The 26,221-nt window shown below is 38.5% G+C and overlaps 1 protein-coding gene across 1 annotated transcript in view; it reads right to left on the reverse strand.

Moving 5' to 3' along the window:
- Positions 1-865: 865 nt before the first annotated feature.
- APOOL (apolipoprotein O like) overlaps positions 866-26,221 on the reverse strand; it is a 61,243-nt gene continuing 35,887 nt past the window's right edge. Inside the window, exon 8 of the mRNA XM_059385217.1 lies at positions 866-1,425. Within this exon, the coding sequence (XP_059241200.1) occupies positions 1,337-1,425 (89 nt within the window). The 3' untranslated portion in view covers positions 866-1,336. The remainder of the gene's footprint in view (positions 1,426-26,221) is intronic.

Consider the following 26,221-nt stretch of genomic DNA (forward strand, 5'->3'; position numbering starts at 1 on the left):
ACATAAATGATAAGGAAATATAAATGGTGGCTACAGCCAGTAAAGTATATTGAATGAAAATGAGAGAGCATATAAAATGAGAAAAGATGACTAGGAATGCAACCTGAAGAACCACAGCATTTTGATTCAGAGCAAGAGAATGAAGAATGACAAGATAAGCAGGAATAACAGAGAGCAAAGGGAGGAGTGAGTTTCAGGGAGGGAGTGTTTAAGAGTCAATAATTACAGAAAATTCAAATAGGTAAAGAGGTCAGGGAGTCAGAAAGTTAGAGAGGAACCAAAACTGTGGAAGTAAGAAAGGGACACTGTTTTTTCCCAAAGTATGGCAATCATAGGAAAGAGAAAGGAAAGGCAGCTTGAGAGGAAGTGGCAGGGTTAAAGAAATGTTTTTGTTATTCTTGTTTTTGGACAAAGAAGATCTGAATCTATTTACAGATTGAGGAAAAGAAATTAATGAAAAGAGAAACCAAAAGGTAAAGATTAAACAGGATAGAGTATGGTACTGAAAAACATGGCAAAGAAGGAGATCAGGAACACGAATAAGCATTGGCCTTAGATGAAGGGGATGCATGGCTAGAAAGAGGTAAGTCTTGAAGGTAGAGGGGAAGAAGTTGAAATGGTCATAAAGCTCATGTTTCCCCTCTACATAACAGACAGTCATCTTCGGCAGGTATAGAAGGCTTAAGAATAGAAGGTGTGTAATATCTCTCCTGGGGAACAGAACAGGAAACCACCTAAAGGAACCAGTAGGATTACTAGGCAGCATTGTGGTGCCTTGTAGACTATGGTCCTCTTAAAAAAAGTGTTTTTGGACATTTAAGAGGAGTTGCCATTTATAAAACAAAGAGACAAAACCAAGCCCAAGTGTCGTAAAATAATGGATATTTTATTCCAGCTCCGGGGTATGAAAAAAAAAGGAGGGGACACATCCTTCTACACACCATTCTAATTTAGCTAACATTAATTTGAAAAAGCTAAAGCAAATATGTGCATGTATCTGTATAAATATTTATATATACACATACATATTTCATAAGTATTTATATATTTACTCTAGTTTTTTATAAACACACCTTAAAAATCATTAAATGCATCCCAATACTTCTGCCTCTTCATCAATTACTTAATATTGTTTGGATTAAATTCACAGTTTGTGTTTTAATCTCTTATGTGATTGGTCAAACTGTACATTACATTAGAAGATGTGAGAGAAAAGCTTTGTTTAAAAGTTATACCCCCCCCAAAAAAGTTATACTCTGTATCAGTTACCCTTTACATGATTTTTCCATCATTATTTTCAACTTCATACATCTTGTAGTTCTCTACGCAGAGTATTTTAGCTTCTAGTGCTGTACATATCTACATCTTCTGGATGGGACTGTCCATGATCCATGAGCTTGGGGTCAGGCATAAACTGTGTAGCACCTGATAAAGTATTAAAATGAAAAAAAGTCATTCATTTCACAAATGAATTGTTGGTACTAGGAATACAGCAGTGAATAAAGCAAGTAAAATATCTGTTGATATGGACCTAACATTTAAGTTTGGCAACACAGACAATAAATTAAGTAAAAGATATATCAGATGGTGGTAAGTGCTATGCAAAACAAACAAAAAAAAACAGGGAGGGGCATATAGAGCACTTGGGCAATTTACAGGGTGGCCTTCAAAAAAAAAAAAAAGGTGGTAACTGAGCAAAGAACTGAAGGAGGTAAGGATTTGAGCCCTGTAGCTATCAGAGGAAAATGTCTTGAAAGTATAATGGACCTGAGGCCATGCCTGAGGAACCACAAAATGGTCAGTATGGCTGGAACAGAATAGGTAAGATGTGGTGATGGTGGGTACAGTGAGAGTGTTAGGAGACATGATCAGAAAACAATAGAAGGCTAAGCCATACAGGTCCATGGTAAGGTGTTTCTCTTTTATTTTAATGCTAGATGGACAGTTGTTTTTTTTTTAAAGATTTTATTAATTTATTTGACAGAGAGAAAGATCACAAGTAGGCGGAGAGTCAGGCAGAGAGAGAGGAGGAAGCAGGCTCCCGCTGAGCAAAGAGCCCGATGCGGGGCTCGATCCCAGGACACTGAGATCATGACCTGAGCCGAAGGCAGCGGCTTAATCCACTGAGCCACCCAGGCGCCCCGCTAGATGGACAGTTTTGAGCAGAGAATTGGCATGATGTTTTACTTTTTTAAAAGATCACTCTTGGGGCATCTGGGTGGTTCAGTCGGTTAAGCGTCTGCCTTCAACTCAGGTTATCATCCTAGGATCCTGGGATTGAGACCCATGTTGGGTTCCCTGCTCAGTGGGAAGCCTGCGCCTCCCTCTCCTTCCTATTCATGTTCTCTCCTCCTATCCGTCTCTCTCAAATAAATAAATAAAATCTTAAAAAAAAATCACTCTTGTCTGTAGGGATAAGACTACAGGGAAATGAGCGTGGAAGCACAGAGACCAGTAGCAATGGAGGTGGTAAAAAGAGACTGGATTCTGGATAACTTCTGAAGATGGAATGGGCAGGATTTCCTAAGTGGACTGAATATGTTGTGTGAGAGAGAATCTAACTTAAGAAACTGGAAAGATGGAGTTGACACTTACTGTGATAGGGAATAATGTGGGAGAAGCATATCTGGGGGAAGGCAAATTAAGTGTCAAGTTGTGGATGTGCTAAATTTTGCACTGCTAACTAAACATCTGAGTACAAATGATGAGTAATCTGTTGGAAATGTGAGTCTCTGGAGCTCAGGAGAGATCTTGGTTGCTTTATAAATTTTATGGTACTAATTTACAGATGGCATTTAAAATTATGGAACTATGAGATCATCTAGAGCATCAGAGAAGAGGTTTAAAGAATGAGTCCTTTGGATACTCCATTTCTTCTGAATTTAAGAAAATTAGGAGAATGTATCAGAAAAGGCTGAGAAGGAACAGCCAGTCAGTGAAGTCAGAGAATCAAGAGCAAGTGCTATCCCACAAGGCAAGTGAGGAGATTTGTTTCAAGGAAGAGGGAGTAATCACCTGTGTTAAAAGTTACTGATAGATTGCATAAGATGGAGATTGAAAATGGACTGGAGGGGCGCCTGGGTGGCTCAATGGGTTAAAGCCCCTGCCTTCGGCTCAGGTCATGATCCCAGGGTCCTGGGATCGAGCCCCGCATCGGGATCTCTGCTCAGCAGGCAGCCGGCTTCCTCCTCTCTCTCTGCCTGCCTCTCTGCCTACTTGTGATCTGTCACTCAAATAAATAAATAAAATCTTAAAAAAGAAAAAGAAAATGGACTGGATTTGGCAACGTGCAGATCATTGGTGATCTTGATAAACTGTGTGACAGGTAAGATACTACATTATTTTCATGTATTATCTAAGATAATAAGATATATATAATATCTCAGATAATGAGATAATACATGAAAATAACGAGACAGATAATACTTTTATATTATCCTTGTTTTATAGAAAAGGACATTTTAATTTACAGATGTTAAGAAAATTTACCCATCTCACTTAGCTCATAAATGAGCTAGTTCTGAATCCAGGTTAGTCTGACTCCCAAAACAACCACCCTGACTCTTATAAAATGGGGGTTAAAGTAGTAACAATGTCATACGATTATTTTAGTATTCAATATAATAATACAAAGTGCTGCATATAATACCCTGTGCGTGGTAAGTAGGCAAGAAATAGCTATTTTTATATTTACTTTGTGATGTAAGATTAAAAACATTTTTTCAGAAATTTTTTTTTTCAAAATCTGATTTAAAATAATTTAGTTATATTTGGGAAATATCTTTTTCCCAGAGAGGAATTTAATTTCCAATTTTATGAAAACAAAGGGGAAAAACAGATTTACATATAATAATTTATTTTATGTCTATCTCTTCAGAAACTTTCTATTTCATAAAGTGTCATATACCTATACGTAACTTCACTACCAAATATATCTTTAAAAACCCAGATCATAAGTAATCACTATCCATACACTCATATAGTTCTCCATAGAAGAGAAACTTTTTTTAGGATAGAAATTCTTAATATGGGATCCTTTGGGGGGTCTAGGGACAGAATTCATATGATCTATGAATTTAAGTGTAGGAAATTTGTCTTCATTTTCATTAACTTCGGACTGAAAATAAATATTTTCTTCAGTAATGAATGTAGGCAACAAACACACAATAGTATTAGGAGGACCTCAGATTTTGTCACTAACAGATATCACAAATATTTTCATATCATGCTGCAGTTGCAAATACTTTGAAATATTTATACTTACCACTACTTCAAAAATATGGATTTTATTAGATCTTTTAGGCACTGTTGTTTAATACATTTAAAGAAACACATATCATATATTTTGTTTTATCGACTTAAAAGCATTATTCTGAGAAGAGATCCATCACACACAAAAAGTTTAAGAAACTCATTCGGCTTCTTTCTCAAATGTATCTTTACTGCCACCTGGTGGAAGTGTTTCCTCAGTACAAATGAAAAGCATCCTAGGAAACATTTTCTTCTTTATCAAACGTATTGCACTAAGTGTATAACAAATATTTTACATAAGTCTGAATGTGCCTAATTTGCTTAACAATGCCAATCAGTTGACTAAGTTCTCTAACATTTCTACTTATTTCCTTAATATATATTCTTGTCCAAAGTCTAGTCATAACTTCAGCTCACCCAAATTGAAACGTTCCATTGACCTACCTTTCAAAATTTATTGAAAGGCCTCAGAATTTTAAATTATCCACAGCTTATGTCAGACATTATTAACTAGAGGAATACACACAGAGAACTACCTGTGGACCTTTGCCTACAATCCATCTGCTTAGAGGCTTCACCTCTGAAGATTCTAATTTATAATCCTTGAGTAAAGTGAATTTTAGAAAACAAACAACTTCAGTAACTGTAACATGGATCTCTCTAGTTTAGAACCACTTAGCCTAGGTCATTTGTTTTCTGCCTTTTAAAAAAGATTCATCTCCTGCTATTTTGAGTAACTAAGGATTACATCTTTCCTCTTAGAAATTTCTTCACCCCTTGAGCTGATCAAGAGCTCTCTCCTCCCAAAGGGTTAACAGTAATAACTCTTCTTGAATCTCAATCTTAACCCATTAGAATGTTTTTCTTTGTACTTTATCATATTTTTAATCTTTCATTAAAAAGCAGCTTTCATACTTAGTTTTTTAGATTTTAAAAAGCTGGTGTTATCTTGTTATGATGAGCATTGGGTTTTTGTACAGAAGTGCTGAGTCACTATACTGGAAGCCTGAAATTAGTATTACACTGTATTTAACTAACTGGAATTTAAATAAAAACTTAAAAGCTGGTGTTACAACAAACAGGAAAGGATAAAGATGTTTAAAGTCATAAAATAACAATAAATTTTCTTAAATAGCCATCATGTGATATCTACTCACTGATAATTTAGTTCACAAAATTATCTTTTATATTCTGAGCAAGTTAGATATAAAAATGGGACAGATCACTAATAAATTTCTGAGTGAAGTTAGTATTGTTATAAATTCTATTTGTTTCTTTGTATAAAATTGAGATGATATTCAGCATTGAGCTTCTAAGTAATTGAGACTAGTCACTGCAATTTACCTTCTCACACTCTTGTTATTTTCATTCTTTTTTCTTCCTGTGCTTCACTTTGGCTACGTTCTATTTACTTGTATTTGAGCTCATTAATTCTGTTCTCTTTTGTATATAGTCTGCTGTTATATTTAGCCAATGAGTCCTTAATTTCAGGTACTATGTTTTTCACTTCTAGAATATCCACTTGATTTTTTAAGTAGATCTCAATTTCTGTGAAATTATCCATTTTTTATCTTTACTTGTTCATATTTTCCATTTTACATATTAATCAGTTAATTTAAAATCCTCTTCTACAAACTTCAATATTTAGAGCACCTGTAGGTCTACTGTTATTTTCTTGTTTGTCAGTCACATCTTTCTGCCTGTCAGTCATCCTTCTGCCTCTTTGCATAACTAATATTTTGTTTGTTTGCATGGTGGACACTGTGTATAAAAGAACCATAGAAGCTCCAGATGGTATCTTCTATGAGAAAGTAGACCCTTTCCTCTTTAGGAAGGGTAAGGTGCTTATCATCTTAATCCAATCAGATACTGAGCTGAAACCAAGTGTTAAGAGTCAATCAACCACTTGTTCCTCTCTTTTCCTCAGGTATAGCAAACACCAAAGATGCTGACTGAGAGCCTGATGAGTTTCTGTTTCCCTGGCTAAAAAAGACTAGAAAATTTGGTTTTGCCCCTTCAGATGTTTGGAGCTTGGCTATTTAGTCTCCTGACCCATAGAACAGCTGGCAAATATTATAAAGGGAGGATGAGTCATATATTTATGGTACACCTCATCCTTCTAAAAGAAATACCAGCAATCTTTTTCTGCTGTAGGCCAGAGAGTAAATATTGTGACTTTGTAAACCATAAGGTCTCCTTTGCAAGTGCTCAACTTTGCCATTGTAGTATGAAGGCAACCACAAACAATAAATGAAGGAGTGCAGCTGTATTCCAATAAAACTTTATTTATAGACACTAAGATTTGACTTTCATATAATGTTTTCTTGTCACAAAATACTTTTTTTTCCCCGACCATTTAAACCATGTAGAAATCATTCTTGGCTTGTGAAATTTACAAAATAGATGGAGAGCCAGATTTGGCAAAATCTGCTTGAGAGAGATATTAATCCTGGGAGAATGTGAGAGATTTTATTCTTCTTTCATCAGATTTCGAAGAGGTCCATGTCTTTAGGAATTTGCTATCCTAAAATAACATAATTTTTGTTAATAATGTATATGAATGACTATAAACTACCAAGTTCTCTGTCTAGTATAACCAACATATTCTGTATGGTGGTAAGTGGTAGCTATGGCTAAGCTCTCTAGCTAAATGGTGTGCTCCCAAAGCGTGCTCAATGGAAAGACTTGTTTATCAGAAAAATGGCTAATTTCTCTGGGCAAATGATATTTTCTAACACTCACTGAGAATTTAGCATGTGACTGACATGGTACTTGGTGCTTTACATGCAGCATCTCATTTAATCCTTACAACTATGTGAGAAAAACACTATTGTTCCCTTCTTTGTGGATCAGAAGACAGGCTTATGGTATTAGATAATTTTTTAAAAGGTTTTATTTCTTTATTTGACAGACAGAGATCACAAGTAGGCAGAGAGACAGGCAGAGAAAAAGGAAGAAGCAGGCTACCTGCTGAGCAGAGAGCCAATGCAGGGCTGGATCCCAGGACCCTGGTATCATGATCTGAGCCAAAGGCAGAGGCTTTAACCCACTGAGCCACACAGGTGCCCCAGGTCTAAGGTTTTTTTTGTTTTGTTCTGTTTAATTCTTTAGGATTATCTATATAGAGAGAGGCTTAACCCACTGAGCCACCTAGGTGTCCTGGTATTAGATAATTTGTCCCAAGTAAGAGAACTAGCAAATGTTGGATCTAGGATTCTGTTCCAAGTCTTACACTTAAATCTGTGCTCATAATCACTACTGTTTTCCATGTCTTGGACCTTTGGGATTGCATGTGAAATGTGGAAATGATAAATACCAAAAGTATTCTGTATAATCAATTTTGAATAATATATGATAAGGATGAATAGTACTGGCATATTTCTCTCCTTTACAGGTGAACTTAGAATGATTTTCATATAATACATTAGCCATGACAAGTGGGTAAAGGGTTCTAGAATACACATGTGTGAAGAAAAAGCATGGGCTAGCAATGGTTTGGCTCCACTGTTATGCTGTAACATGTTTCATCTCCACAAAAATATTCTTTAATTGACAGGTATTTAGAAAACTGACAGGATATATACTTGTGGGAATATGGTGAACTGTGGATTATCAGAGTCTAAAACCTGCAAACCATTCTAGAACAGAGAAAGGGGAAGATGGTGGCAGAGTAGGAGGACACTAGGCTCATCCTGTCCCAGGAATGAAACTAGGTAACTATTAAATCATCCTAAGTCACAGAAATTGACATGAAGACTGGCAGAACAAACTCTACAACTAAAGGCAGAAAGGAGGCCATATTAAAGAAAGTAAAAGGTATGGAGACTTAGGTTTGGGAGAGAAATAGATGGCCACTATGGTAGACAGGGAGGTACAATCTTGGAGAAGGGTGACAGAGAAACAAGAGCACAGAGGAAAAAAAATCTCCATAGCAAGTGGCTTAGAAAGTGTGAGGGGACAAATTTCAGAAGTGCCTGCAACCAGCTGGGCTTAAAGGTCAGTGGGCAGGGCTTGGGGAGAGCCTAGAACCACTGCTCTTAGAGAGAAGGCAGAGCAAACAGCCTGTGGACATTTAGTGTGGAAACAGTGATCTGAAGAGCACCTGGAAGAAAACTGCAGTGGTTATTTGCTCATCTCAGAGCATGTCACAGAGAGGCAGCATTCACAGAGAGACACCTCCAGGAACAAAGGAACTGGCAGGCATCAATTACCTTCCCAGCCCTTCAGCATAAAAAAAGAGCCATCTGCAGGAACCAGCACAGCCTCCACACTACCTAAATTGGTTACACAAGATCATGCCCCCCATGCTCTGGGGGAAGTGTCCCTCCTAGTTACACCTGCCTCAGTCGCAGTACAGAGGGCCCCTCAGTGCCCAAACCCCTATCCAAACATGTGTCTCAACCAGGGAGATCTGCAGGGTCTTGGTTCTGTAGGTGGTAGCAAAAGCAGACTGGAGCACGCCTAGTTAAAACTTGCCACATTTAGGCCAAGGATAAAACACTGCCAACAACAGGCAAAGAAAACCTCTGCAAGCAATTGCCCTAAAGAATAAAGTGGCCACGACACAATAATAGAGCACACACAGCACGTATTAGAGACACTCCTGGAAGCTCCAGGCACTAGGGAACAGGGAACACTCAGATGTCTTATTCATAAGGCCACTATCCTCCAGAACAGGAGACATAGCTGACTTTCTTAACACAGAAACAGAAAAATGAAAAGACAGGAATTTGTCCTAAATTAAAGAACAGGACAAGACCATGACCAGAGATCTAAGTGAAATGGATCTAAGTAACATGCATGATAGAGAATTTAAATTAAAGATAAAAAGGACACTAACTGGAATTAAAAAAAAAATAGTGGAAGGCATAAAGAAGACTCTTAAAACAGAGATAAGGAATAACAGAATAGAGAGACAGAGCTCAATAAACAAAATGAGAAACACATTTGATGGAATGAACACCATGCCGGGAGGAGAGGAATGAATTAATGACCCAGAAGACAGAGTGATGGAAAGTAATCAACCTGAAAAAATGAAAAAAATATATATACAAACAAGGATAGACTCAGAGAACTCGGTGACAACATGGATGTAATGATATTCACATTATAGGAGTCCCAGAAGTAGAAGAGGGAAAAAAAAGGGCACAGAAAATTTCTTTCAGAGATAACAGATGAATATTTCCCTAATTGGGCAAGGAAAGAGATCCAGTAGGCAAAGAGAAACCACAACAAAGTCAACAAAGCAGATTTACACCAAGACATATTATAATTAAATGACAAAATACAGTGATAAAGGATAAAAAATTAAAAGCAGCAAGACAAAAGTAGACAGTTACATACAAAGGAAACACCATCAGGCTATCAAGGGATTTATTTGCATAAACTCTGCAAGCAAAAAGAGACGGGCATGATATATTCAAAGTTTTGAATGGGAAAAATCTGCAGCCAGTAATGTTCTATTCAACAAGGCTTTAACTCAGACTACAAGGAGAGATAAAGTTTCCCAGACAAAAAGTAAAGGAGTTCATGATAACTAAACCAGACCTGCAAGAACTATTAAAGGGGACTCTGAGTGGAAAGGAAAGACTAAAAGTGACAGAATGTAGGTAGGAAACATAAAAGCAGCAAAAACGAGTATTTCTCTAAAAATTAGACAAGGAACCCACAAAATAAAAAGATATAAAATATGAAACCATATCCTTAACACAGAGAGAGGAGAAGAATAAACTGGTCCAAACCATTAAATAATATAGAGCTACATGCAGAAGATGCTATATACAAAGTTGATGGTAATACCATATTAGAAAACCTATAATAGATATGCAGAAAATACAAAGAAATCCAAACATATCACTAAAGAAAACCAGCAAACCATGGAAGAGAGAAAGAAAAATCAGAGGAATCAGAAATAACCATAAAATAGAGAGTATACTGGCAATAAATACATATTTATCAACAATTAGCCTGAATGTTCATGGAATAAAAGCTCCAATCAAAAGACATGGGGTATCAGAATGGATTAAAAAAATATATAAGACCCAGCTTACTGCCTAAAAGAGACTCATTTTGGACCTAAAGACACCTACACATCGAAGGTGAGGGGACAGAGAAACATCTAACATGCAAATAGATGTCAAAAGAAAGCTGGAATAACAATACTTATATTCGACAAAACATACTTTAAAGCAAAGACTGTAAGAAGAGTCAAAGAAGGGTACTATACAACCATTAAGGGGATATTTCAACAAGAAGAAAGAACAACTCTAAATATTTATGTACCCAACACAGGAGCACCCAAATACATGAAACAGTTAATAACAAACATAAAGGAACTAAAGGAAAATAATCTAATTATAGTAGTGGACTTGAACATCCCACTTAAGAGCAATGCACAGATCATCTAAAAAGAAAATAAACAAGGGAACAATGGCTTTGAATAACACACAGGACCAGATAGACTGAACCAATATATTCAGAACATTTCATCCTAAAAGAGCAGAATACACATTCTTTTCAAGTACACATGGACTATTTCCCAGAATAAATAATATATGAGGGGTGCCTGGGTGGCTCAGTGGATTAAGCCGCTGCCTTCAGCTCAGGTCATGATCTCAGGGTCCTGGGATCCAGCCCCGCATCAGGCTCTCTGCTCAGCAGGGAGCCTGCTTCCCTTCCTCTCTCTCTGCCTGCATCTCTGACTACTTGTGATCTCTGTCAAATAAATTAAAAAAAAATCTTAAAAAAAAATAATATATGAGATCACAAAAAAGCTTTAACAAACTGAAAAAAATTGAAGCATACCACATATCTCTTCTGACCACAACACTATGAAACTAGAAGTCACCCACAAGAAAAAAAAATCTGCGAAGTCCACAAATACATGGAGGTTAAATAACATGCTACTAAAGAATGAATGTGTCGATCAGGAAATTAAAAAAAGTTATAAGAAAGAACATGGAAACACATTAAAACAAAAGCACAATGATTCAAAACTTTTGGGACATAGCAAAAAGAAGTTCTAAAAGGAAGTTTATAGCAACACAGGCTTACATCAAGAAGCAATAAAAATCTCAAATAAACAATGTAACTTTACACCTAAGAAGCAGGAAAAGAGAAACAAACAATACCTCAAACCAGCAGAAAGGAGGACATGATAAAGATCAGAGCAGAAACAAATGATATATAAACTAAAAAAAGCAAACAATACAAAGGGTCAATGAAACCTGGTTTCTTTGAATGAGGTGGTTCTTTGAAAAAAAAAAAAGGATAAAATTGGTAAAATCTAGCCATACTCATTAAGAAAAAAATGGGAAAGAACTCCAGTAAATGAAATTATAAATGAGAGAAGAGAAATAAAACCAACATCAAAGAAATACAATTATAAGAGAATATTAAGAAATCAATATGCTGACAAATTGGTCAACCTAGAGGACATGGATAAATTTCTAGAAAACTATAAACTATCAAAATTGAAACAGGAAGAAATAGAACATTTGAACAGACTGATCACCATTTAAAAAACTGAATCAGTAATCAAAAAATCCCAAACCAACAAAATTCCAAGACCAGATGGCTTTACAAGGGCATTCTACCAAACATTTAAAGGAGGGGGAGATGAAGCATGAGAGTCTGTGGACTCTAAGAAACAAACTGAGGCTTTTGGAAGGGAGGGATTGGGAGGATGGATGGTGGGTATTAAGGAGGGCACGTATTGCATGGAGCACTGGTGTGCTGTATAAACAATGAATCTTGGAACACTGAGAAGTAAAATAAAATAAAAAAAATAAATGTAATATGTTAAATACTTTAGGAGATATTATAGAAAACAAATGTGTATAGAACAAAAAAAAGAAAAAAAGAAGAGTTCCTACCTACTCTTCTCAAACTGTTCCAAAAAGTAGAAAAGGGAGGAAAACTTCCAAATTCATTCTACGAGGCCAGCATTACCCTGATACCAAAACCAGATAAAGACAACCCTAACAGGGAAAATGATAGGCTGTTATCTCTGATGACCACAGATGCAAAAAACATCAACAAAATGCTAAGAAATCTAATTCAACAATACATTAAAAATCATTCATCACAATCAACTGGGATTTATATCTGTGTTGCAAGGGTGGTTTATTTTTCACAAATCAATCAACAGGTTACATCACATCAATGAGAGAAAGGGTAAGAAACATATTTTCATCTGAACAGATACAGAAAGAGCCTTTGACAAAGTACAACATTCATTCATGATAAAAACTTTCAACAAAGATTTAGAGGGAACAAACATCAACATAATAAATGCAATATAAGAAAAACCCACATTAACATGATAATCCACAGGGAAAAACTGAAACCTTTTCCCCTAACAGGACCAAGACAAGGATATCCACTCTCACCACATTGATTCAACATAGCACTGGAAGTCCTAGCCACAGCAATTAGACAACAAAAAGAAATAAAAGACAACAATTTGGTAAAGAAGTTAAACTTTAACTCTTTGCAGCTGACCTTGTATTTTATACAGAAAACCTAAGAGACCCCACCAAAAAACTGCAAAATGATAAAAGATTTAAAAGTTGCAGAACACAAAATCAAAGTACAGAAAGCTGTTGCAATTTCTAGACACCAGTAGTGAATAAACAGAAAGTAATTAAGGAATCAATCCTATTTTCAAATGTTCCAAAAACAAAAAGTTAGCTAGGAATAAGTTTGACCACAGAGGTGAAAGACGTGTATTCTGACAACTACAGAATGCTTATGAAAGAGACTGAAGATGACACAAAGAAGCAGACATTTCATGCTTACAGATGGAAGTGGAGATACTGTTAAAACGGCTATACTACCCAAAGCAATTTACACATTTAATGTAATCCCTATCAAAATACCACCAGCATTTTTCACAGAACAAGAACAAACAATCCTAAAATTGTATGGAATCACAAAAGACCCCAAGTCACCAAAGCATCCTTGAAAAAGCAAACAAAGCTGGAGGCATGATAATTGCGTTACAAAGCTGTAGTACTCAAATCAGTATGATAATGGCACAAAAACAGATATATAGATCAATGGAACATAATAGAAACACAGAAATGAACCCACAACTATATGGTCAATCAATCTTCAACAAAGCAACAAAAAGTAACCAGTGGTGTTGGGCAAACCAGAAAGTAACATATTTAAAAGTGGTACTACTGGTACTAGGAACACTTTGTTATAACATACAAAAAACTAAAGTCAGAGTGGATTAAAGACCTAAATGTGAGACTTGAACCCCTAAAAATCCTAGAAGAGAGTACAGGCAATAATGTCTCAGAAATCAGCCATAGCCAACACTTTACTAGAAAGGTCCCCTGAGGCAAGGGAAAGAAATGCAATAAACTATGGGGAGTAAATCAATACAAAGGCTCCTACACAATGAAGGAAATAACAAAACTAAAAGGCAACCTATTGAATGGTAGAGGATATTTGCTAATGACATTGCCAAAAAAGGGTTAGTATCTGAACCATATTAAGAACTTAATACAACTCAAAACCTGAAAGCAACAGTAAAAAAATGTAATTAAAAATGGGTAAAAAGCATGAACAGGTATTTCTCTGAAGTAGACATACTGATAACCAAAAGACACATGAAAAGATGCTCATTATCACTTGTCATCAGGGAAATGCAAATCAAAACTACAATGCAGTATCAGCTCAAACCTGTCAGAATGGATAAAATCAACAGCACAAGAAACAAAAGGTATTGGGGAGGATGTAGAGAAAAATCAACCCTACTGCACTGGGTGGGAATGCAAACTGGGGCAGCCAGTCTGGAAAACAGTATGGAGGTTCCTTAGAGTTAAAAATAGAATTATGCTATGATTCAACAACTGCACTAGTGGTTATTTATCCAAAGAATATAAAAATACTAATTCAAAGGGATACAGGCACCCCTGTGTTTATAACAGCATTATTTATAATCGCCAAGATATGGAAGTAACACATGTATCCACTGACTGATGAATGGATAAAGATGTGGCAAAGGAGTAAAAATGGTAGAGGAATGGGGGACCTTAAGTTTGTCTCATCCCTTGAACACAGCTAGATAAATATTAAATCATTCTGAACACCCAAGAAATCTGAGAACAGAACAAACTGCACATCTACAGGTAGAAAAACAGTCACCTTTGGGAAGGTAGATGTTGTGGAGAGTTGAAAAGAACTGTGGGTGTGGCAGAGTGGAGGGAGTCCTGATCATGAAGAGAAAAGCAAGAGAGAAAGAGAGAGGGAGAGAAAGAAGAGTGAAAGCACAAGCAGGGGAATGCACAAGAAAATCTCTTCCCCAAAACTACTGACTGGGAAAATGAGAAGGGTTAACTACTTAAGTTTTTATAAGCAGCAGAGCTCAAAGTCAAATCAGAAGTCTGCACTATCACTGGAGTCATGCTTGGTAGGTTCAGTGATGCTCCAGTAGGGAAGGAAGGCTGAGACCCAGGAGCAGGCAGCATGGTCTGAGGAGCCAACGGGTCACATAATGAGAAAGTTCCCATTCCTGCAGTGCATCTGAGAGTGCTGTCACAGCACCTCTGGGGACAAAAGAGCTGGCGGTACCAATGTGCTGCCCTGCTCACTAGCAAAGGAACAAAGATACCAGCTGTGGGCAGCAAACCTTGGCACCAGCCTTTTGGTGTGCTTTACATAAACTCTGAACCACTGCACAGTCATGCTACTGCTTTTCTGGGACAGACCAGAACAGGGCACAACACAGCTAAATCCTCCCCTAGAGGATCAGTATAGGTCCACACCGAGTGGGTCGCTAAAATTTGGAGTTTTGTAACCCAGCTACAGGCCTGTGATAAAACACAGGGGTACTGTGGCACCTAGCAGGGAGATAGCTCAGATATCCCCAGAGAGGGTAAAGGCAAGGATTTTAAGGAATCTGGTGATACACAAGAGGTGATTGTCTGCTCTTCAGTGAGGACTTCCTGAAGAGTGGCAGGTGTGAATTCCCTGCTCCAGGGAAAGGAGAGGAGGGTGACCCTCCCACCCATTCTTCCTTCACCCATTAGCACTGACTGACTTCAGAGAGCAACATAGCACCACTCAGTGGAGGCCAGAGCTGCTTACACCAAGCCCCATCCCCTAGTGCTCCTAGTGCATTTCCACTAGGGCAAGTGTGGATGAGAATCCGTGCAGCAGGGCCCTCCCCTAGAAGATCAGCACAAAACCCTTGCAGGCACCAAGTCTACTAATTCACAGAGTGCAGCAAAGCTTTAGTTTTAAGGGAAATGGGATCTACCTTTTTTTTTCATCTAGCTTCTTTTAACAAGCAGACCAAAACGCACCTATTTAAACCTTGCCACACAGTAGACATGGTCTAAACATCCCTCACTGCAGGCAAGGAGAAACTGCAGAGGACTTCCCTGAGGAAAGGAACAACAAAAACACAAGAGCAGAGCACACACTTTGAAACACCTCCTGAAGCACTAGGTCCAAGACAGTATAGGACCTCTTAAAATAGCCATTACTCTCAGGAGCAGCAACAGAACAGGCTTTCCTAACAATAACACATGAAAAAAAAAAAAAAAAAACAGTGACCTAGACATAAATGACACTATGGAGGAATTTACCCTAAAAGAAAGAACAGGAGGAAATGATGGCCAGGGATTTAATCAATACAGATATAAGCATGATGCCTGAACCACAATTTGAAATAATGATTATATGGATCCTAGCTAGGCTTGAGAAAGGCACAGAAGACACCAGAGAATCCCTTACAACAGAGGTAAAAGAACTATAAACTAGTCAAGCCAAAATAAAAAATGCTATAATCAAGATGACAGTCTGACTGGATATAATGACAAGAATGGACACACCAGAGGAATCAGTAATACAGAAGATAAAATTATGTAAAATAATGAAACTGAAAAGAAGAGGTAAAAAAAAGTTACTGGATCACGAATGTAGATGTAGGGAATTCAGTGACTCCTTAAAATGTAGTAACAGTCATATCAAAGGAGTCCAAGAAGTAGAGAAACAAGGAAAGGCAGAAGGTTTATTTGTGCAAAGTATAACTGAAAACTTCCCTAATCAGAGATAGGAAATAGACACTGAAATTTAAGAAACACAAAGAACTCCCATTATACACATTCAGTATACATATGTATATATACTATACATTCACAATATACACAGAGAAGGAAAGAATCCTGAAAGTAGCAATAGGGAAAAAATCCTTAAACAAGGGAACACAAGTCAGGTTTGCAGCAGACCTAGCCACAGAAACATCGTAGGGCAGAAAACAGTGGTGTGATATATTCAAAGTGCTGAATGGGAAAAATACGCAGCCAAGAATACTTATACACTAAGCCTGTCATTCAGAATCAACAAACAATAGAAGAAACAAACCAAAAAAAAAAGGAGGTTGTAACCACTAAACCAGGCCTGCAAGAAAAATTAAAGGGAACACTCTGAGTAGGGAAAAAGATGATATGAAGAAACAAAGACTAGAAAGGAAAGGAGAGCACCACCAGAAACACCAATTTACAGATAACATGATGTCACTAAATTCATATCTACCAATAATCACTCTGAATGTAAATGCATTAAATGCTCCAATCAAAAGACACAGGGTATCAGAATGGATTAAAAAAAAAGACCCTTATATATGCTGTCTACAGAAAACTCATTTTATACCTAAAGCCACTTGGAGATTGAAAGTAAGGGGATGGGGGAAGACAAGATAGCAGGGAAGTAGGAGGAGGCACCGTTTCAACCTGTACCCTAAAGTGAGCTGATTACCTGATTACCCATGAAATCAGCCTGAGATCAGAATTATACACGTCTGGATCTCTACAGGGGCAGAAGACACCAGTGAAAAGGTAAAGCAGAGTGGGAATGTCGGACTGATATCAGAAGATAAACAAAAGGGGGAGGGAGCCACCAGAGGCGACTGATTGGAAAGTAATAACCCTAATACAAGAGCACCCTGCATCTGGGGACCAGCATTAACTTGGAGTCTAGTTGAAAGCACTCAAAAAAAGCAAAGGATCACGGGAGGGAAATTGTGGGAATCAGGGCAGCTAGGGACAGGGGCCTATGTCCCTGGACACAGGACAGCCTTCCCGGGCGCTGAGCCAGAGAGAGTGTGGTGGAGAAACCATGTCTTGGTCTCTGGGCATGGGTTCTGGCTCCTGTGAGGGGCTGGGAGCCTCACCGGATGGCAGAATGACAAGCCATGCTAACAGAGCCTGAGACATGCGAGCCCCTCACCCTCCCCTGAGAGAGGTGCTCGAAGGCCCAGCCCAGTGCTCTTAGACCCCTGTCATACTATCAGAGCCCCACACCCTCCCCTGAGAGAGGTGTGTGAAAGCCCAGCCTGGTGCTCTCAGACCCGTGCCCTGCTACCAGAACCTGAGACTCGAGCGACCCACACCCTCCCCTGAGAGAGGTGCACACAAGCCCAGTGCTCTTAGACCCAGAAAGACCAGGCACTCCCAGCCGGGGCCAGTGGGAAAATCTCAGTGTGCAATCACCGCTGCCATGGTTTTGGGTACAAGCAGAAGATCCTACGTCCTCAGGGACCCTGGCTCAAAACTCCTCTGCAAACTGCCAGGGGGGAATTTAGATGGGCTCTGAAGCCCCCACAGGGGAGCAGACTGAGGCTTCTCTCTCAGAGGGAAGTCAGGGTGCAGTTTGCTTTCCTCTGAACCTACAAAAACCATCAAAAGTGGTCAAGGCGAGAGGAAAAAAAGTGAACAAACATAAAAACCTCCAGAAAACAAAAGCCTGAAAAAACCGGTTTCCTCAGAGCCCACCCCCTTGAGGGGGGCTGGGAGCACTTAACTCAGGGAACATCATTGACTGAAAACCCACTGGGCAGGCCCCTCCCTCAGAAAACCAACCAGGAAAGAAAAAAAAAAAAGACTATAAGAGAAAAACCGCCACTATTTCATAGACACAACTTCTATTTTAACTCATTTCCAATATTCTGGTTCATTTTTTTTATATAGATAATTTTTTTTATCCTATTTGCCATCACAGTGAGATGTCCAGTACATCAAATTCCATAATAACCTTCTAACCTGAACTTTTTGATACATATACCTGGGTTATCTTTTGCATTTCTATTTTTAAATTTTTTTTTAATTTTAGTTTAGTCTAGTTTATTCCTTTTTTATTTTTAACTTTCTAATATTCATATAGAATTAAACTTCAAGGTAATCCCCTTTCCCCAATCAATGCTACCCCTATAGGTAAACCAATTTTTTAGGAAAGTTGAGTCCTATAACAAACATATCAAGATATATCCAGAAGAATCAAAATAACCTTCCTCGCCCACACTAAGAATTTATAACCACTCTCCCATCTTTTTCTTCACCAGTGTTTCTGTGTTTTTGTGTTTGTCCTGATAGTATATAAATCTTATACTTGGGGTACTTTTTTATGAGGTTCTTCCTTTTTTTGCTTATATATATACTTTTTTTTTCTATTCTCATATACTTTTATCAGTCTTTTTGTTTGTCTGTTTTTGTTTGTCTTCTTTATAAATTTTACCTTGGGGCCCATTTGGGCTGAACCTTCTCTTTTATCTTCCCCCCCTTTTTTTTTCCTATCTCTCTCTCTCTCTCTCTTTGTTTTCTCTTTCTTTTCTTTTTTCTCTCGTTTGGGTGGGGAATCCTGATTGATCAGCAGCGTTTCAGGGTACACCTTGACTGCACCATGGTTGATATATCCAACTACATCCGTTCAATCATCTCTCACCAAAATGACTAGCAGGACGAATGCCCAACAGAAGAAAAATACAGAGGATGGGCCTTCTGCAACAGAGCTAATGGCGATCAACATAGACAATATGTCCGAAAGAGAATTCAGGCTAACAATTATCCAAGCAATAGCTAGGTTGGAGAAAGCCATGGATGACCAAACAGAACTGATTAGGGCAGAACTGAAAGCCACCAGGGATGATGTTCACAATGTTAGAGTAGAACTGAAAGCCACCAGGGATGAGGTTCACGATGCTCTCAATGACTTCCAATCTAATCTAAATTCTCTCAAAGCTAGGCTGAGACAGAAGATAGAATTAGTGATCTGGAGGACAAAAAGATAGAAATGATCAGGAGGAATCCTGAAACAAACAGCTTAGAAGCTATGAAAACAGAATCAGGGAAATAAATGATGCCATGAAACGTTCCAACGTCAGAATTATTGGAAACACTGAAGGGGAGGAGAAAGAAAGAAGTCTAGAAGATATTGTGGAACAAGTCCTTCATGAAAATTTTCCCAATCACGTGAATGGAACCAGAATCATGTACTAGAGGCAGAATGGACTCCACCCAAGATTATAGATTCCAAAACAAATCAAGGCACCAGATAGTCAAATTGATGAATCATAATTGTAGATAAAATCTCTTATAAGCCGATAGGAAAAAGAGGCTCCTTACTTAGAGAGGAAAGCCCATCAGAATAACGTCAGACCTGTCCACAGAGACCTGGCAAGCCAGAAAGGGCTGGCAAGATATATCCAGGGCACTAAATGAGAAGAACATGTAGCCAAGAATACAATATCCAGCAAGACTGACATTCAAAATGGATGGAGAGATAAAGAGTTTCCAAGACCAGCAAGGCTTAAAAGACTATGCAACCACCAAGCCGATAATGCAGGAAATATTAAGGGGGGGTTCTATAAAAGAGGAAAAATCCTAAGAATAGCATTGGACAGAAATAGAGAGACAATCTACAGAAAGAAAGACTTCAAAGGTAACATGATGTCAATAAAAACGTATCTATCAATTATCAGTCTCAATGTGAATGACCTAAATGCACCCATAAAACGACACGGGGTTGCAGATTGGATAAAATGACAGGACCCATCCATATGTTGTCTACAAGAGACCCATTTTGAACCTAAAGATACACCCAGACGGAAAGTGAAGGGATGGAGAAGCATCTTTCATGCTAATGGGCCTCAAAGGAAAGCTGAGGTAATGATTCTCATATCAGAAAAATTAGATTTTAAACTAAGGACTGTACTCAGAGATACAGAAGGACACTACATAATTCTTAAAGGGACTATCCACCAAGATGATCTAAAAATTGTAAATATCTATACCCTCAATATGGGAGCAGTAAATTACATAAGAAAACTGTTAATCAAGATAAAGAGTCATATTGATATGAATACATTAATAGTAGGAGATCTTAACACACCTCTCTCAGAAACAGATCATCAAAGCAGAAAATCAATAAAGAAACAAGAGCATTGAGAGACACATTGGACCAGATGGACCTCATAGATATATACAGAACATTTCACCTTAAAATAATATAATACTCATTCTTCTCAAGTGCACATGGAACCTTCTCAAGAATAAACCACTAATGGGTCACAAATCAGGACTCACCCAATACCAAAAGACTGAGATTATTCCCTGCATATTCTCAGATCACAATGCTTTGAAACTAGAGCTCAATCACAAGGAAAAGTTCGGAAGGAACTGAAACACCTGGAAGCTAAAGACCACCCTGCTTAAGAATGCTTGGATCAAACAGGAGATCAAAGAAGAACTTAAACAATTCATGGAAAGCAATGAGAATGAAGACACGTCGGTCCAAAACCTATGGGATACAGCAAAGGCGGTCCTAAGGGGGAAATACATAGCCATCCAAGCCTCCCTCAAAAAAATTGAAAAATCCAGAATACACAAGCTGTCTCTACACCTTAAAGAACTGGAGAATCAACAACAAATCAAACCAACTCCACACATAGGAAGGGAAATCATCAGGATTAGAGCAGAGATCAATGAGGTAGAAACCAGAGATACAGTAGAATGTATCAATGAAACTAGAAGCTGATTTTTTGAAAGAATCAATAAGACTGACAAACCATTGGCCACACTAATCCAAAGGAAAAGAGAGAAAGCCCAAATTCATAAAATTATGAATGAAAAGGGAGAGATCACAACGAACACCAAGGAAGTAGAAACAATCATCAGAAGTTATTATCAACAGTTATATGCCAATAAGCTAAGCAATCTAGATGAAATGGATGCATTCCTGGAAAACTATAAACTCCCAATATTGAACCAGGAAGAAATTGACAACGTGAGTAGACTGATATCTAGTAAAGAGACTGAAGCAGTGATCAAAAACCTCCCAAAAAACAAGAGCCCAGGACCTGATGGATTCCCTGGGGAATTCTACCAAGCTTTCAAAGAAGAAATAACACCTATTCTCCTGAAGCTGTTTCAAAAAATTGAAGCAGAAGTAAAACTTCCAGACTCTTTCTATGAAGCCAGCATTACCCTGATCCCCAAACCAGGCAAAGACCACACCAAAAAGGAGAATTTCAGAACAATATTCCTGATGAATATGGTTGGTAAGATTCTCAACGAGCTCCTAGCAAATAGGATCCAACACCACATTAAAAAAATCATCCACCATGAACAGGCGGGATTCATGCCGGGGTTGCAAGGTTGGTTCAACATTCACAAATCAATCAGTGTGATAGAACAAATCATTAAGAGAAGAGAGAAGAGCCACATGGTCCTCTCAATTGGTGGAGAAAAAAGCATTTGACAAATCCAGCTTCCATTCCTAATTAAAATGCTTCAAAGTATAGGGATAGAGGGAACATTCCTGAACTTCATAAAATCTATCTATGAAAGACCCACAGTAAATATCATCCTCAATGGGAAAGAGCTCACAGCTTTCCTGTTGAGATCAGAAACACGACAAGGATGCCCACTCTCAGCACTCTTGTTCAACATAGTATTAGAAGTCCTACCAATAGCAATCAGACAACAAAGAGAAATAAAAGGTATCCACATTGGCAATGAAGAAGTCAAACTCTCTCTCTTCGCAGATGATATGATTGCTTGTATGGAACACCCAAAAGACTCCACCCCCAAACTACTAGAACTCATACAGCAATTCAGTAACGTGGCAGGATACAAACTCAATGTACAGAAATCAGTGGCTTTCTTATACACTAACAATGAAAATAGAGAAAGGGAAATTAGAGAATCAATTCCATTTACTATAGCACCAAGAACCATAAGATACCTGGGAATAAACCTAACCAATAAAGGATCTGTACTCAATGAATTACAGAACACTCATGAAAGAAATTGAAGAAGACACAAAATGATGGAAGACCATTCCATGCTCTGGAATCAGAAGAATAAAAATTGTTAAAATGTCTATACTGCCTAGAGCAATCTATACTTTTAATGCCATTCCGATAAAAATTCCACCAGTATTTTTCAAAGAGCTGGAACAAATAATCCTAAAATGTGTATGGAATCAGAGAAGACCTCAAATAGATAAGGATAAGTTGAAAAACAAAAACAAAACTGGGGGCATCACGTTACCTGATTTCAAGCTTTACTACAAAGTTGTTATCACCAAGACAGCATGGTACTGGCATAAAACAAAAACATAGAACAGTGGAACAGAGTAGAGAGCCCAGATATGGGCCCTCAACTCTATGGTCAAATAATATTTGATAGGGAGGAGTCAAGATGGCAGAGAAGTAGCAGGCTGAGACTACTTCAGGTAGCAGGAGATCAGCTAGATAGCTTATCTAAAGATTGCAAACACCTACAAATCCAACGGGAGATTGAAGAGAAGAAGAACTTCAATTCTAGAAACAGAAAATCAACCACTTTCTGAAAGGTAGTACTGGCGGAGAAGTGAATTGAAAGCAATGGGAAGATAGACCACGGGCGGAGGGGCCAAATCCCGGCTAGCGGCGGAGCAATGGAGCACAAAATTGGGAATTTTAAAAGTCTGTTCCACTGAGGGACATCGCTTGAGAGGCTAAACCAGGGTGAAGCCCATGTGGGGTTACAAGAAGATCGGGGGTGTCTGAGTGTTGCAGAGCTTACAGGTATTTGAACGGGCAAGCCGGCTACAAAGACAGAGCTGAGGAGTGAGCTCTCAGCTCGGGGTTACTTTGAACCGGTCACAGGTTCAGTGAGCTAGGAGCACAGCCGGAGGCCAGGGAGACAGGAGGTACTGGGCGCTGTTCTCTGAGGGCACACTGAGGAGTGTGGCTCCGAGATCTCGGCTCCTCCAGGCCAGAGACCGGGAGGCTGCCATTTTCATTCCCATCCTCTGGAACTGTACGGAAAGCGCTCAGGGCACAAAAGCTCCCAAAAGCGAACCCAAGCGGATCACTCAGCCCGGCCCCTGATAAGGGCGGTGCAATTCCGAATGGGGCAAAGACACTTGCGAATCACTACAAAAGCCCCTCCCTCAGAAGATCAACAAAAAATCCAGCCAGGACCAAGTTCACGTACCAAGGAGTACAGTTTCAATACCAAGGAGAGCAGCGGAATTGCAGAGGAGACGAAAGCCAAGCACGGAACTCATGGCTTTCTCCCCATGATTCTTTAGTCTTGCAGTTAATTTAATTTTTTCTTCTTTTTGTATTTTATTTTCTCTTCCTCTGCTAAACTTTTTTTGCTTTTACCCTTTTCTTTTTTAAGGTTTTTTAAACTAGTTAATCTAATATATATATTTTCTTTTTTATATTTTCTCTGTATTCCTTTTCTTTTTTTGTATTTTTTATTTTCTTTCTTTTTTTTTTTCTTTCTGAACCTCTTTTTTACCCCCTTTCTACCCTCCCACGATTTGGGATCTCTTCTGACATGGTTAAAGCATATTTTCCTGGGGTTGTTGCCACCCTTTTAGTACCTTAATTGCACCTTCATATACTCTTTTCTGGACAAAATGACAAGGCAGAAAAATTCACAACAAAAAAAAGAACAATAGGCAGTACCGAAGGCTAGGGACCTAATCAATACAGACTTTGGTAATATGTCAGATCTAGAGTTCAGAATGACGATTCTCAATGTTCTAGCCAGGCTTGAAAAAGGCATGGAAGATATTAGGGAAACCCTCTTGAGACATATAAAAGTCCTTCCTGGAGAAATAAAATAAATAAAATCTAACCAAGTTGAAATCAAAAAAGCTATTAATGAGGTGCAATGAAATATGGAGGCTATCACTGTAAGGATGAATGAGGCAGAAGAAAGAATTAGTGATATAGAAGACCAAATGATAGAGAATAAAGAAGCTGAATAAAAGAGGGACAAAGAGCTAGTGGACCACGTGGGGAGAATTCGAGAGATAAGTGACACCATAAGATGAAACATTAGAATAATTGGGATTCCAGAAGAAGAAGAAAGAGAAAGGGGAGCAGAAGGTATATTGGAGAGAATTATTGGAGAGAATTTCCCCAATATGGCAAAGGGAACAAGCATCAAAATCCAGGACAGAGAACCCACCTCAAAATCAATAAGAACAGGTCCACACATGGGGCGCCTGGATGGCTCAGTGGGTTAAAGCCTCTGCCTTTGGCTCAGGTCATGATCTCAGGGTCCTGAGATCGAGCCCCGCATCAGGCTCTCTGCTCAGCAGGGAGCCTGCTTCCTCCTTCTTCTCTCTCTACCTGCCTCTCTGCCTACTTGTGATCTCTCTCAGTCAAATAAATAAATAAAATCTTAAAAAAAAAAAAGAATAGGTCCATGCCCTGTCACCTAAAAGTAAAATTTACAAGTCTTAGTGACAAAGAAAAAAATCCTGCAAGCAGCCCGGGAAAAGAAGTCTGTAACATAAAATGGTCAAAATATTAGATTGGCAGCAGACTTATCCACAGAGACATGGCAGGCCAGAAAGAGCTGTCATGATACATTCAGAGCACTAAAAGAGAAAAACCTGCAGCCAAGAACACTATATCCAGCTAGGCTATCATTGAAAATAGAAGCAGAGATAAAAAGCTTACAGGACAAACAAAAACTGAAAGAATTTGCAAACACCAAACCAGTTCTACAGTTAATACTGAAAGGGGTCCTCTAAGCAAAGAGAGAGCCTAAAAGTAGTAGATCAGAAAGGAACAGAGACCATATACAATAACAGTCACCTTACAGACAATACAATGGCACTAAATTCATATCTCTCAATAGTAACCCTGAATGTGAATGGGCTAAATGCCCCAATCAAAAGACACAGGGTATCAGAATGGATAAAAAAATAAAACCCGGGGTGCCTGGGTGGCTCAGTGGGTTAAGCCGCTGCCTTCGGCTCAGGTCATGATCTCAGAGTCCTGGGATCGAGTCCCGCATCGGGCTCTCTGCTCAGCAGGGAGCCTGCTTCCCTCTCTCTCTCTCTCTGCCTGCCTCTCCATCTACTTGTGATTTCTCTCTGTCAAATAAATAAATAAAATCTTTAAAAAAAAAATAAAAATAAAAAAATAAAACCCATCTATACGTTGCCTACAAGTTTTAAATGCGAAGATACCTCCAGATTTAAAGTGAAGGGGTGGAAAAGAATTTACCATGCTAATGGACATCAGAAGAAAGCAGGAGTGGCAATCCTTATATCAGATCAATTATATTTTAAGCCAAAGAATATAATAAGAGATGAGGAAGGACACTATATCATATTCAAAGGATCTGTCGAACAAGAAGATCTAAGAATTATAAATATCTATGCCCCCAACGTGGGAGCAGCCAACTATATGAACCAATGAATAACAAAATCAAAGAAACACATCAAAAATAATACAATAGGGGCGCCTGGGTGGCTCAGTGGTTTGGGCTGCTGCCTTCGGCTCGGGTCATGATCTCAGGGTCCTGGGATCGAGCCCTGCATCAGGCTCTCTGCTCCGCAGGAAGCCTGCTTCCCTCTTTCTCTCTCTCTCTCTCTGCCTGCCTCTCTGCCTACTTGTGATCTCTGTCTGTCAGATAAATAATAAAAAAGAAAAAAAAATAATAATAATACAATAATAGTAGGGGGCTTTAACACTTCCCTCACTGAAATGGACAGATCATCCAAGCAAAAGATCCACAAGGAAATAAAGGCCTTAAATGACACAGTGGACCAGATGGACATCACAGATATATACAGAACATTTCATCCCAAAGCAACAGAATACACATTCTTCTCTAGTGCACATGGAACATTCTCCAGAATAGATCACATCCTCGGTCCA

Source organism: Mustela nigripes, chromosome X (genome assembly GCF_022355385.1).
Source record: "Mustela nigripes isolate SB6536 chromosome X, MUSNIG.SB6536, whole genome shotgun sequence".
Taxonomy (NCBI): domain Eukaryota; kingdom Metazoa; phylum Chordata; class Mammalia; order Carnivora; family Mustelidae; genus Mustela; species Mustela nigripes.